Source organism: Canis lupus, chromosome 10 (assembly GCF_003254725.2).
Source record: "Canis lupus dingo isolate Sandy chromosome 10, ASM325472v2, whole genome shotgun sequence".
NCBI lineage: Eukaryota > Metazoa > Chordata > Mammalia > Carnivora > Canidae > Canis > Canis lupus.
Window position 1 is genome coordinate 17,780,852 of NC_064252.1, and position 13,856 is coordinate 17,794,707.

Below are 13,856 nucleotides of genomic sequence, written 5' to 3' on the forward strand. Positions count from 1 at the left end.
GCCATGGAGGGCCTTGGGCTCACAGAGATCTCCTGCCTTCTTCTGATCATGGGACTCTGGCTGGGGGACTGAGACAGCCAGTAAGGGGGTGAGCTGGCGGTGGCTGCATGGACGGCAGGCCTTTGTGTGCCTCCCCGGGATCTCCCCTCAGCTTCTGTGGGGCCACTTCCACTCCAGGCCCTGCTCTCCCCTGGAGTCCTGAAGGCATCCTCAAAAGCAACCGCCTCACCTTCCTCATCCATGTCCCCAGGCCCTGAAAGGGGTTTCTGGCTGTGCCATGCCCTGGTCAGGGACAAAGGGTAGCAGTGGAGGAAGGTGGGTCTGTAGTCATGGACTGGGCAAGGGCAGGCCAGTGCGTCTGGAGGTGACAGCTGCCTGCGTACTGGGACTTACAAGCCCAGCTCTCGGGCAGGCTGAGCCAAGGACAGAGACAGCTCCGTGTCCAGACTGCCTGGACTTCCCCAGCTGTTCCCACTGGTCCCCAGTAGCAATCAGTCCAGGCACAGAAGGCCCCACGCGGGGGGCGGGGGGGGGAGGCTGTCAGTTTACAAACCCTCCTGATCACCCGCTCTGAACCCAGCCTTGGCTGACCCAGGGCCACCTGTATGGGCCACAAGAGTCGGCAGGGGTGGAGTGTGACAGGCTGAAACTGGGGTCCTGGGGCCTAGGGAGTCCATTAAGTCCCCCAGGGAGCCGCAGGAGCCCTTCCCCTGACAGATTCCTTCTGATTTGCAGGTTGGAAAATGCTGAGGCTCCAGAGTCTGAATGGCTTTCTGGGTTCCATTCCCTGCCCCTTTGTCTTGTTTGGCTCAAGACTTCTTGACCCGCCTCCCCTTTTCCGTGGCTTCCTCATCTCTGGGTGCCACCATGGCCTCCAGACAGTCAACACCTGCTCTCCCCATGCTGGGCACTCAGGCCATCCTGCCCTTCTTGCCGGCCCAGCACAGATGGAGGGAGGCTCCTGGGCAACTCAGGTGGTGGGGCAGCTGATGGGGGAGGCCGACACACACTTGGCGGCCTGCTGGCATCCACGTGGCTTTGATGATGGCCAGCGGTCCCCACGCTATGCATGCTGCAGCTGGGGCCCCGACAGTGAGGCTGAAGCATGCTCAGTGCACCTGCAAGGCCTGCCAATGGTTGCACAGAGCGCCCAGGCCTGGCTCCCCGCCAGCTACCAAGGTGCCCTAACCCTCACCGGGCTCCTCACTGATGCCGGGTATGAAAAGCGTTGCCTCCATCCCAGGGATTTGTGTTCACCACTGGCCTGGCACTGTCCCCGGCAGAAGAACTCTTCATCTGGAAGATGCATTCAGACCGCAGAGTTTCTGAGAACCACAGGTTTGCTTAGAAGTAAGTGCCCATGAGCTGCCGCCTCCCAACTCCAGGGCAGGCTCAGAAGGTTCGTGTTTGAGAAAGTGAACATTAGCCAAAGAGAAGAGGAAGCTGCTTGGATGTTGTCCTGGGTCTAGAAGCTGAGCAGTCCTTCCTTGGGGACAGAGCGCTGCATGCTTCACTCTGCGTTCATCCTGCAGCCTTGACATGAACCACGAAGCCTTGTCTCAGCTCGGCTGCAGGTGGCCCCTGGTTCTTGGACCGTGAGGCCATGGTGGCTAAGGGCACATCCCACCGACCCACTGGCAGCTCAAAGCCTGGCTGGGACCAGGACAGGGAGCATAAATGGCAAACACTGTGCCTTCTGCCGGCCCCGGGGTGTCCTTCCCTTGTTTGTGTTGTGAGGACTCATGGACCCAAAGATTGTTCCGCCAACTGATGGTTACAGTTGTAACGTGTCCAGTCTCCAAGAGGCTAATCAAAACTCCACACTCAGTTTGGCATCTCAACCTCTGGCTCCCCCAAGCCAGGCCCTGTGTTAGCCTGTAGGGTACCCAGGGAGAGAGGCCCTCTGCGCCAAGAAACTCGGTGTAGCTTCAGGCCCTCAGAGCAGGAAGCAGCTACCAGCTGAGGCTCCTGCCTGAAGGAGTCCAGCACTGAGCACTGCCATCCCTACCTGGGCCAGGGGCCTCCCTTCCCCCTTTGCCTGTCCACCCTGGGGACGTGGATGTGGGGCGGCACACAGGTGTCTCCACAGGCATGGGCTCCCTGCTGCCATCTGGGTCAGTACAAGTGCACTGCTGGTGTGGGCTTGCCTGGGAACCATCTCACATGGCCCCCAGCGCCGCCCCCCAACCCCTCACATGCTCTCTTGCCCTCTACTCTCCAGGTGGGGAAAGGGCCTGGGGGCTGAGAGCCTAGCACAGGTCCTAAGCCATTTCCAGGAAAATCTGCCCAGGATCACTGCACCTCGTTTCTGTTTACTGTTCGAGTTTAGAAGGAACTCTTGTTTTCTACTGTAGGAATTCAGAGAATATGCTCCTTGGCTCATCTTAATGAGTGACATCAGAGACCCAAGGTTCCTGAGCTCGTGTGCTGGGAGAGGGGGACGTAAAATGCAGTTTGGTCAGTTTGGCTGGGAAGGGAATGTGCAGCTTAACCAGCAAACCAGCACCACAGAGGACACAGGGCCTCTTCTTTCCGATTAGAGTAGAAGGCTCTTGCCCGTTTCCCACGTTAAGCCAGATTTAGCTCTTACCGTGCGTGGCCACACAGAACCTCAGCCATCAGCCAAAGGCTGGACCACCTGGAAGTGCCTACCCCTCTGGGGCCAAGCAGCATATCTGAGCGGCTGGGACAGAGGAGCCAGCCAAAGGTCCCGCTGAGATGGGAGGCGGAGTGTGAGCTATTTGCACCCCTACCCCGGGGGGCAGCTCCGTGCACACAGGGAGCCGGGCCAGCAGCCAAAGGGGCTGCAGCGGAACCAACAAGGGACCATGTACCCCACCAGTCTGCTTACCAACAAGGGGTTGTAGGCGCCGCAAGCACCAAAAGCGTCTTCATCTCTCAGATATGCCGGCCGGGACATCAGTCTTTCCAACATGGACACGTTCAGCCCGTAGGCCATGGCAAGTCTGGATTTAATGACCGGCCCGAGCTGCATGGGGTCTCCGGCGAGGACAATCTGTGACACACAAACAGGCACCCACAGCCAGGGGGCGCTCAGGAAACAGGTGTGGTGCACCATGCACACAAAAGGCTGGCCCCTGCCTTCCGATGGCCTGGCGGGGCTTCCGGAGCACAGGCTGGGAGGCACCTGGGCTGCAGAAGCCAGGGGAGGCGGCACAGCTGCACGAGCCAGGTGACAGAGGCTTACACGCCAGGGGTGGGGATGCGCACAAACTGGCCGGGCAGCTCTGCCCCGGTCTTCTGGAAGCACATGCTGGGCCCTTTCTCCTTGATGCTGCCCTCTCCCCCACCTCCTGCGGGCCGCTGCAGCAGCTGAACCAGGTCTGCTCCCAGCTCTGTCTCTGTGCAGCCCTGTGTTGACCATGGCGATGGGAGGAGGCAGGCGTGGGGGACGCAGGCAATCTGGGGAGGTCCCTCCCTGAGTATATACATGTGCCGAGAGGAGGCCTATGGGGAGCATAAGAGGACCCCAGGTCCCTGTCAGGGTGAAAGTGAGAGGAGCTTGGGGCAGGGGAGGGAGCAGAGTGGTCAGCTCCTGGTAGCGAGCCACAGCCATGCCTGGTGTCCTTGCCTGGGGGCACAGCTCTTGGTGTCTGTTTCAGACTGTGAATCAAAGGCAGAGCCGCCCTTTCTTCCCTGTCCACAAGGAATGAAGTATGTGACTAAGCACAAAGCCCCAGCTTCACGAGCCTCAGGGTCCTTCGCACCTCACTTGAGCCTGTCACCCTGCAGTTGTCCTGTGCAGACTGAGGTCGGGTGTGCAGAGCACCCACCAGTGTAGAAGTGGGATGAGAACCACAGAGCAAACGGGCCTTACCTGGCTGTTGGCATCGGAAACCAGCCCCAGCGGAATAAGGCATTCTGGTTCGCTCGCCTGTCCTGCTTCGTCCACAAATACGTGTGTAAAATGTCCGACTCTGGAGCCAAAGATGTTCTCAATGGTCATTTCTGTCAAAGTGCGTTAGCAAGCGACCGCCAACACACACCGCATGGGCACCACAGGCTGGCCCAGAAGGTGGGTGTCACCTGGTCTGGATTAACAGGCCACGGGAGACTTGAATCAAGTCCCACCAGCACCTGGGACTCTATGCGATGCATGTGCTTGTTCATGGGATGAGGGGTGGGAAAGAGCAAACTAGAGAGACCGCGGGCAAGGCCGCAGCACTGTTCACATCAGAGCAGGGGCTCCTCACACCTGTTTGAGGCTCAGGAGCCGGGATGCCTAACACAGCTCCACTGCCCACAAACCATGTGACCCTGGGTAGGTCACACTGTCTCTCTGTGCCTCTTCTCTGACATGACGTGAGAACAGGTCAGCTGGTCTAGCTGAGCGGTGCCCCCACAGGGTGGCTGCTGGCCTCCCCAATGCGCCCTCACAAGCATGTTCTGAGTTACGATGATACCCCGACCCAGACCAACGGGGGCCCCAGGCAGCCTCTGCCCCACTGGACGCCTGGAGAAAAGATCTGCAGCAGGGACACCATGGCGAAAGCCACAGAGCTGCTGTTGACAGGACAAACTTCGGGTAGAGCCCAACAGCGACGCCACCAGAGTCCACTGGCTACAGTGAAGCAGCTCTGGCCCTACCTCTCTCCATCCACAGGGAGTCGGCTTACAAGCCCACAATGACACATAGGTCCCTCCCTATGAAAGATGAGCAAGTTGCATGCTCCTGTTTTTCTACCTACTCTCCTAATTCCTGCTGAAGAAACTCAACGTTGATGTATCTTTCTTAGATTATAAGCACTTACGGTTTCAATCTTTTTATAAATCAGTTATTTAAAGTGATGCTGATCAGTCCCCACTATTACCTGATTATACCTCCTCAGCTTGTACAGCCCAGCAGCTTCCCACCTGCTGCTGCTGGCTCCTTCCTCATCCCTGCCACCTCGGGGAGCCCCGGGTCCCTCTCACCTTTGGGGTCTCCCTGCCCCCCAGCCCATGTTCTCGTACCCTGCCCACACACTAGCCCCGTGCAAGCTCCACAAGGACAGGGACCTGAACCATGCCCAGGACCTACCTCACTCCTATTTGGTAAAAGAGCCCCGCGCTGCTGCACGTGGTAATGATTATCCTGAAGCGTGAGGCCTTCCAGATATCTTCTCCATCTTTGCAGTATGGTTTGATGGCATCAGTGACTGTCTGCAGGAAGGAGGTGGGGCCAGCTTACTTTTTAAAGTATGAAGTATTTCTTTAAATTGGACACAGTCACAAAGCTGAACAAATCCTTAAAGATAATATCCTGTTCCCACTTCTTAATTATGACTAAGTAATGACTTGAGATTCTTTTATTTTTTTTTAAAGATTTACTTATTCATGAGAGATACAGAGAGAGGCAGAGACACAGACAGAGGGAAAAGCAGGATCCCCACAGGGAGCCCAATGTGGGACTCGATCCTGGATCCTAGAATTTATGACCTGAGCTGAAGGCAGGTACCCAACTGCTGAGCCACCCAGGTGTCCCTTCTTCTTTTTAAAATATTTTATTTATTTATTCATGAGAAATACACAGAGAGGCAGAGACCTAGGCAGAGGGAGAGGCAGGGAGCCCGGTGCGGGACTTGATCCCAGGACCTTGGGGTCACAACCTGAGCTGAAGGCAGATGCTCGACCACTGAGCCACCCAGTCGTCCCAACTTGAGATTCTTCAACCGAAATATTTTATACCTTCCTGTCACCTCAGCCCACATTCTACAGACTCTACAGCCATGAACATAACACAAAATCCTGCAGATCTTTTCCCAAAACAACTGCATACATTTCCTAGATTGTTTCTTTTGTTAAGCCAACCAAGAACTTCTAATTTTCCTAAAGGGGTATTTATAGAGAAATCAATAAAACAAGACCCAAAAGAAACAATACATTTGAGTATCAAATAGAAGCGGAGCAGCAGCGTTTACTAAAGCTGAGACCGCCAGGGGTGCCAGGTGGCTCAGTCAGTTAACTGTCCGACTCTTGCTTTCTTCAACTCAGGTGGTGATCTTGTGGTCGTGAGATCAAACCCCGTCAGGCTCCATGCTGGGCATGGAGTCTGCTTGAGGTTCTCCCTCCCCCTCTGCCCTGTTCCCCCTCTAAAGAAAAAGCTGAGAATGCCCATCTCACAGAGAAGGAAGAGAATGTACTTCAAGTTAGGCATGTGTGGGCAGGACTTCCCTCTGCCAGCTGGCTGGGACAACTCACCTCCTCAAACCTGCAGGTGGCGTTCACACGGACCATGGTGCCAGGCCGCAGCACCTGGCTTTCATGCAGCCGCAGACACACGAGGTCGGCCGCGCTGTTGGAGGGTGCACACACCAATATCCGGCTGTCCAGCAAAGCATAGTATACCTTCAACCAGGGCACATGAGAAACAGAGGTGATAAATGTCAACCTGTCCAGGGCAGACACATGTGGTGAGTCTGACACCAACATGCTTTGCTCACTATGCGGGGGTGGCCATGTGGGCTCCCATCGGTTCCTTACATGCCTGAGACATGGCCACTGACACATGTGCACGTGCCAACAAGACAGGAGAGTCGGTGAGAGAGTTCTCTGTTCTCCAAGATCTTAACCTGTCCTCCCAAGACAGAGATGGTGTCGGCACTCTGATTCCTGAGTGTGGCTCGTGGTATGGTACCCGCTGGGTGCTCAGCACACGTTTGCTAATTTGAATCCTGAATCTTACTCACACACACATTCTGTACCAACTCCATGTTAAATGTGGAGGCACCAGAAACTTCTACAGAATGGTGGCTTAACTACTGTAAAGGGAACTTCTTTTCTACAACAAAGTTCATGACTGAATGGTAGAACATTTTTTAAAATTCTTTTTAAGGTTTTATTTTTAATTAATCTCTATACCCAACGTGGGGCTTGAACCTACAACCCTGAGATCAAGAGTTGTGTGCTCCACCGACTGCATCAGCCAGGTACTCCAGAATTGTCAACCATCCTAAGAATAGAGGGTCCTTTCTAAAATTATGAAATAAGCTTTGAAAATCCTACCTAGTCCCAAAAACGTAGTACAAACTTGGCTAACGTGAAATAACTGAGATGAAGCTCACTCCTACTTTGATTCTGCACGAGCTGCTACTTCCTGAGAACATAAAAGTGGCATGTGGCCTAGGCCACCAGTAGCTGTGCCGCCACCTATGCTTACCTGTAAGACAGCCTCTATTATCGTCACTGTCTTCCCGGTTCCAGGAGGTCCAAAAAGAATATACGGGAGAGGGCGGCAGTCTCCACTCAGGATTCTTCTAACTGCTAACTTCTGGTTTTCATTGAGCACAGGATTGAAAAATCCCTTCTCTCTCGCCTTAGGGGTTTGAACGTCATTTACTGTATTCAAAGTGGGAACCCGTGTTAGGCAGAGGTCAAACAACTTGGCACAGCAGGAGCACAGGGCAGCAGAGCCTCCGAGAGGCGACATGGCCTATCGGGAGCCTGCTGCCGAGGTGTGCTGTCCAATAATCTGAACTTCACTGGGCAGAGTCCAGAAAGTTAACTTTCTGAGAACCTAATTGCCAGCCATACAGTTCATTCTTCCACTTTCCGTGCGCACATCACCTAACCAAGACGTCAGGAACGTGGTCTGGAAAAGGCCAGCTGCAGTAGCCTAGCCTCGCATTTAGAGTACCTAACCTCACATTCCACCCCCCCCCCCCCCCCCCCGCCCGCCCCATGCCCTCTGGGGCTGCAGTCAGCCCTCAGGCCACACACACTTCCGGGCCTGTCTCACTTGGGCGGAGGGAGCTGCTCTGGGGGCCTATCTTCCAGGCAGCCCCTCACCATACGCACCCAGATTCCTGGACTTTTCAGCAAGGGCCACCAACCCCGGGGTGTCCTGGGCCCCAGCCTGCCTCTCCTTTGCTGCATGCTTAATCTGGTCCTTCATGGCTTTCCTATTCTAGAAAGAATCATGCAGAAAAATGGCCTTAAAAAAAAAAAAAAGCTCTGTATTTACACAGGTGTAAAGACGGAACATAAACAGCTGTCAACGTTCTATGTGTTTTAACAGTTCTTCACATGGATCAGAGATTGTATGTTTCAAAACACAGTAATAAAAAAAATACAGAATATATGACAAAAAAGTTGCAAAAAGGTTTCTTTTTTGAATTCCCTTACAAATAAAAGCAAGAACAAACTAAACTCTGTATGGTGACGCCAGACAAAGGGTGATATTTATTTGACGAAGGGGTCTTCTCTATCTGCATCCTTCCCCGCCATGCTCATCTGCGAGGGAAAACTCAATAATACTGGAGTTAAATCCTGGCCCCTGGTTCCCCTGGGGCCCCTCAGGCGAAACCCTTTCCTCTGCAGCCTGAGTAAGGCCGGCAGGGATGGCTCAGGGCAGAGCTTGTTCCGAGGGGACTGAACATGGCTCCCAAGTGCCCAGGTGCTGCTAAGGCCTGGCAGGGCTTCTCTGTCCACTGTGTTCCACATTCTGTGTAAGAACTGATTCAGTGTGTTTAAACAAACTGAATCTGTCCTGGACCAAGGGGATTGGCTTTCAAATCTCCCGTTACAAACGACACTGTAATAAGCACCTCTGCACATTTACCTTTGTGCAGTCACATGATTATTTTCTTTCTTTTTAAGATCTAGTGGGCTTTACTCAATTCGTGAGTCAGGCAGCATCGCACCTAACGTGATTATTCTCACAGGGCAAATTCTAGAAGTAAAATTGTTACTAAAAGTTTCACATTAAAAATGATATGCAGGGGATCCCTGGGTGGCGCAGCGGTTTGGCGCCTGCCTTTGGCCCAGGGCGCGATCCTGGGGACCCGGGATCGAGTCCTACATCGGGCTCCTGGTGCATGGAGCCTGCTTCTCCCTCTGCCTGTGTCTCTGCCTCTTTCTCTCTCTGTGACTATCATAAATAAATAAAAATTAAAAAAAAATTTAAAAACGATATGCATATTGCCAAATTTTAGTCTAGAAGGTGACAGCAATGTACCTTCCCATTACTTTGAATTTTCAGAGTGTCACTGACACACAGTAAAATGTGCACATTTAACATGCCCAACTGGACAAGTTGTGACACACATACATGGGACAGCATCAACTAGAGAGCTAAACACATCTACAGAGTCCACAAGATGCCCTCTGTCAACAGCGGTTACTTTTTCTAGAATGTTCTGTACAGGGAAGCCTAGATAATGTACTTCTTGTCTGACATCTTTCTACAGGGTAGTTAAGTGTTATGAGATCCACCTACGTCATCCCAGGCATCAACAGTTCACACCTGTCACTGCCAGGAACTATTGCACAAGAATATACTGCAGTTCCTTTATCGGTTCACATGTGGATGGATACTGGGCCATGACTCAGGGTGTTGGAGTGAACATCTGTGCAGGGGCCCTCGTATGGACATGTGTTTTCAGGTCTCTGGGGCCACCACTAGGAGTGAAGCAGCTGGACTGTACTGCCAGTGTGGATCTAGCTTCTTAAAGAACTCATTTAAAAAAAAAAAGATTTTATTTATTCATGGGAGACAGAGAGGCAGAGACATAGACAGGGAGAAGCAGGCTCCATGCAGGGAGCCTGACGTGGGACTCAATCCCAGGTCTCCAGGATCACGACCTGGGCTGAAGGCGGCACTAAACCACTGAGCCACCAGGGCTGCCCTTAAGGAACTCATTTCAAAAGCAGCTGTGCCATTCTGTGTCCCCAGTAGCTCGTATGACGCTCCTGTTGTCACACATGTTCGCCATGGTAAGTCTGTAATTCTGTGGCCCTGTTAATTTAATTTGGGTTACTCTGTGTGTAGTGGCAGCTCACTATGGTTTTGTTTCCCTAATGACTAATGCTGAACACATTTTCATGGATTAACTCACTGCACAGTTCCTGATGATGGTCTGTCTTATGATGCTATGAAAGCGGTACACACTTTGCAGAAACTATTCAGAATTTTGAATTTGGATCTTTTCCCTGGGGCAGCGATATGTACTACGATCCTCTGGTGATGCTGGGCAGCGGCCACAGTTCCCAGTCAGCCCGCGATCCATCACGAGGTCGACAGCCGATGCCGACAGCCACTCTTGTTTCTCACTTTGAATACAGCATGCAGTAATTACGTGAGGTATTCAGCACTCGATTATAAATAGGCTTTTCATAAGCTGATTTTGCCCCACTGTTTTGCACATTGTTGAGGTTAGCTGGGCTAAGCTGTGATGTCTCATAGGTGTATTAAATCCATTTTCAACTAAGTATTTTCACCTTATGCTAGATTTCACAAGATGTGACCCCACCCTAAGCCAAGGGAGATCTCCATAATCTTTGGTAAAGTGTTCATGTCTTTCATTCAGTTTTAAGACTCTCCTGCTCTAGTGATGAGCTAGATTTTCATGGTCCTAACCATGTCTTTTGAACAGTAAAACATTTGAGTCCAAACTCGTCAATTTTTTATGAATCACATTCTTGGCATCCTATCTAAAAACTCTTTGCCTAACCTGAAGATATTAATATTTTCTCTTGGGATGCCTGGGTGGCTCAGCTGGTTAAGTGTCCAGCTTTTGGTTTCAGCTCAGGTCATAATCTCAGGGTCGTGAGATTGAGCCCCGCATGGGCTCTGCACTGGGTGTGGAGCTTGCTCAAGGTTCTCTCTACTCCTGCCCCCTGCCTGCCCTCTCTCTCAAAAATAAAAAGATTTAAAAAAAAATTTTTTTTTAAATTTATTTATGATAGTCAGAGAGAGAGAGAGAGAGAGAGAGAGGCAGAGACATAGGCAGAGGGAGAAGCAGGCTCCATGTACCGGGAGCCCGATGTGGGATTCGATCCCGGGTCTCCAGGATCGCGCCCTAGGCCAAAGGCAGGCGCCAAACCGCTGTGCCACCCAGGGATCCCCTAAAAAGATTTTTTTTTTTTTAAAGATTTTATTTATTTATTCATGATAGTCACAAAGAGAGAGGCAGAGACACAGGCAGAGGGAGAAGCAGGCTCCATGCTGGGAGCCCGATGTGGGATTCGATCCCGGGTCTCCAGGATCGCGCCCCAGGCCAAAGGCAGGCGCCAAACCACTGCGCCACCCAGGGATCCCCCTAAAAAGATTTTTTTTATGTTGTTTTCTAGAAATTTTAGTTTCAGGTTTTTTTTTTTTTTTTTTTTTTTTAAATGATAGTCACAGAGAGAGAGAGGCAGAGACATAAGCAGCTCCATGCACTGGAAGCCCGACGTGGGATTCGATCCCGGGTCTCCAGGATCGTGCCCTGGGCCAAAGGCAGGCGCTAAACCACTGCGCCACCCAGGGATCCCCAGTTTCAGGCTTTATATTTAGGGTTATGATCCATTTTGAAGGGATCCAGGTGCACACCCTTGCATACAGACACCCCATTGTCCTAATGCCTCTCGCTAAGACCATCCTTTCCCCACCCTGATTAACTGATTAACCTTTGTAGAAAGTCAGCTGTCCAAATTCCTATGGGCCTACTCTAGGCTTCTGTTCTGTTCCACTGACTCATGTTTATCTCTATGACAGTACCACACACAGGACCACACCGTCTTATTATAACTTTGTGAAATGTTTCAAGATCAAGGAGTGTGAGTTCTTGAGTTTGTTCTTTTTCAAAGTTGTTTTGAGAATTATAGGCTTTTTGCATTTTCATATAAATTTAGGAATTGGCTTGTCAATTTCTGGAAAAAAAAAAAAAAAAAAAAAGTCTGCTAAGATTTTGACCTGACCAGCACTGGGTTTGTAGGTTGATTTGGGTCCTCTGACATGGAACAGTTTCTCTTATCAGAGCCATGAGGTCTCTAGTGTATTTTTGTACACCTTTTGTCAGATTTGTCCCTAACGTTCAGAACTTTTTATTTATTAATGAAACACAGAGGCAGAGACACATGCAGAGGGAGAAGCAAGCTCCCCACGGGGAGTCTGATGTGGGACTCGATCCCAGGACCCTGGGTTCATGACCTGAGCCAAAAGCAGATGGCTCAACCACTGAGCCACCCACATGCCCCTGTTCAGAACATTTGGTTGCTATCTACATTTGGTGGCACTGTAAATTAAATTCTGGGTGTTTATGCTAGTATACAATTTATTTCTGTATACTCACCTTATATCCTGTAAATTTGCTAATCTTAGTTTCAATGGCTTCTTTTTTGAGTTGGATTTTATACACAAATGGATGCCTTTTATTTTTCTTGCAGAGTTGCTGGTCCACAGCCTCCTGCAGCATTGAACATAAGTAGCAGGACTGGATGTGCCCTGATCTTCATGAGAAAAGTGCATTTTGTCACTCACTGTGTAGGTTTTTTGTAGGTGAAGGACGTTCTCTTCCATTTCTAGTTTGCTAAGCTTTTCGGTGAAGAATGGATGTTGGATTTTGTTAGGTGCTTAGTTTCTATTTAACATGTTCTTATTTTTCTAGTTTTCTTTTTTTTTATTTTTTTCTAGTTTTCTAAGGAAGAAGCTGAGGTCACTGAATTGAAACCTTTATTCTTCTTTTCTTTAGGCATTCAGGGCTATGAAAAGGGTGTTTCTAGCAGCAGCTTACTGTTCCTGGTATGCTGCAGTGTCACTTTCACTTTGCAAGAAACATTCTAATTTTTCTATTGATTTCTTCTGTGATCTGTAGGTTACATATAAGAGTGTTTTCCACTTCTCAATATTTGGGGATTTCCTAGAGATCTTCCTGCAATTGATTTCTAACTTGATTCCATGTGGCTAGAGAACGTATTTTGTATGACTTTAATCCTTTTAAATTTGAGACCTGTTTTCTGGCCCCAAATAAGGTTATAGTGGTGAAAATTGTGTCCACTTCTACACAAAGTGCATGTATCCAGCTCTTCTTGAGTGGTGTGTTCTACAGACACCCCTGACTGCTCAGGTCATCTGCACCTGTGCCCATCATCCTTCCTGCAATTAACTGGGGGAGGAGTGCTGACATTGCTGACAGGCAAAGGGAATTTGTCTGGTCTCATTGCTGATAGGCACAGGGAATTTGGTCTCTCTGCAGTTTTATCAGTTTGTTTCACGTGTTCTGAGGCTGTTATTAGGTGATTGTGTGTGTCTAGGATGGTTATACATTCCTAATGATTATTTTCTGTTACTATGACATCACCTTTATCCTGATTACCAGTACTCTGAAACCTCTGACACTGATACAGCCACTCCATCTTTCTTTTTTTTCTTCCATCTTTATTTTGATATCTTTTTCTATCTTTCACTTTCAACTTGTCTTTATATTTAAAACATATTTCCTATAGGCAGCATATAGTTAGGTCTTTCCTTTTTATGCAGTCTGACAATCTCTACCTCCTCTTAACTGCTTTGTTGAGCCCACATACATGTGATGTGGTTACTGATAGATTTAATTTCCTCATCTTGCTACTTGTTTTGTGTCTCAAGTGTTCTAGGTGCACAATTACAGCCAGAGATGTCAACAACCCACCCCATGTAAATCACTATACAAGTGGGTGATAAATAAGTCAGGTTATGTTATGGTTGTCTATGTGTCCTTTTCTGCTTACTTTTGAACTAATTATTTTTGTGATTTCTTTTTATCTCCTTTTTGGTCTCTTTATATTGTTATTTTAGTAGCTGCTGTAGGGCTTAGAGTATATATTAATTGATCACAGTTTCCTTCAAGTGAATTATACCAGTATAAGAAATAATATTCTTCTCCCATTCCCTGTACTATTATATTTTATATGTTACAAACTATAATACATTGTTACCATTTTAGCTTGAAAGTCAATTATCTTTTAAAAAATTATTATGAAGTTTTATCACAGTAATAACATTTCACTTCAGATATCTTAGCATTCTACTCTTTTGATTCCAGGAGTCTATTTTAGAGATCTCATATGAAAGGAATCACGCAGTATGAGTCCTTCTGTGACTAGTTTATTTCTCT

At 49.5% G+C, this 13,856-nt stretch overlaps 1 protein-coding gene across 6 annotated transcripts in view; it reads right to left on the reverse strand.

The window, feature by feature from the left end:
• Positions 1–13,856, reverse strand: part of MOV10L1 (Mov10 like RISC complex RNA helicase 1) — a 72,599-nt gene that overhangs the window by 9,246 nt on the left and 49,497 nt on the right. For 5 of the 6 annotated variants that reach the window (XM_025455748.3, XM_025455739.3, XM_025455722.3 and 2 more), the window contains exons 16-21: positions 7,798–7,906; positions 7,160–7,338; positions 6,202–6,348; positions 5,042–5,163; positions 3,839–3,938; positions 2,852–3,016 (exon numbers count right to left, since the gene is read on the reverse strand). In XM_025455748.3, the coding sequence (XP_025311533.1) occupies positions 2,852–3,016; positions 3,839–3,938; positions 5,042–5,163; positions 6,202–6,348; positions 7,160–7,338; positions 7,798–7,906 (822 nt within the window). The remainder of the gene's footprint in view (positions 1–2,851; positions 3,017–3,838; positions 3,939–5,041; positions 5,164–6,201; positions 6,349–7,159; positions 7,339–7,797; positions 7,907–13,856) is intronic. The other variant, XM_025455768.3, reaches the window with a different exon arrangement.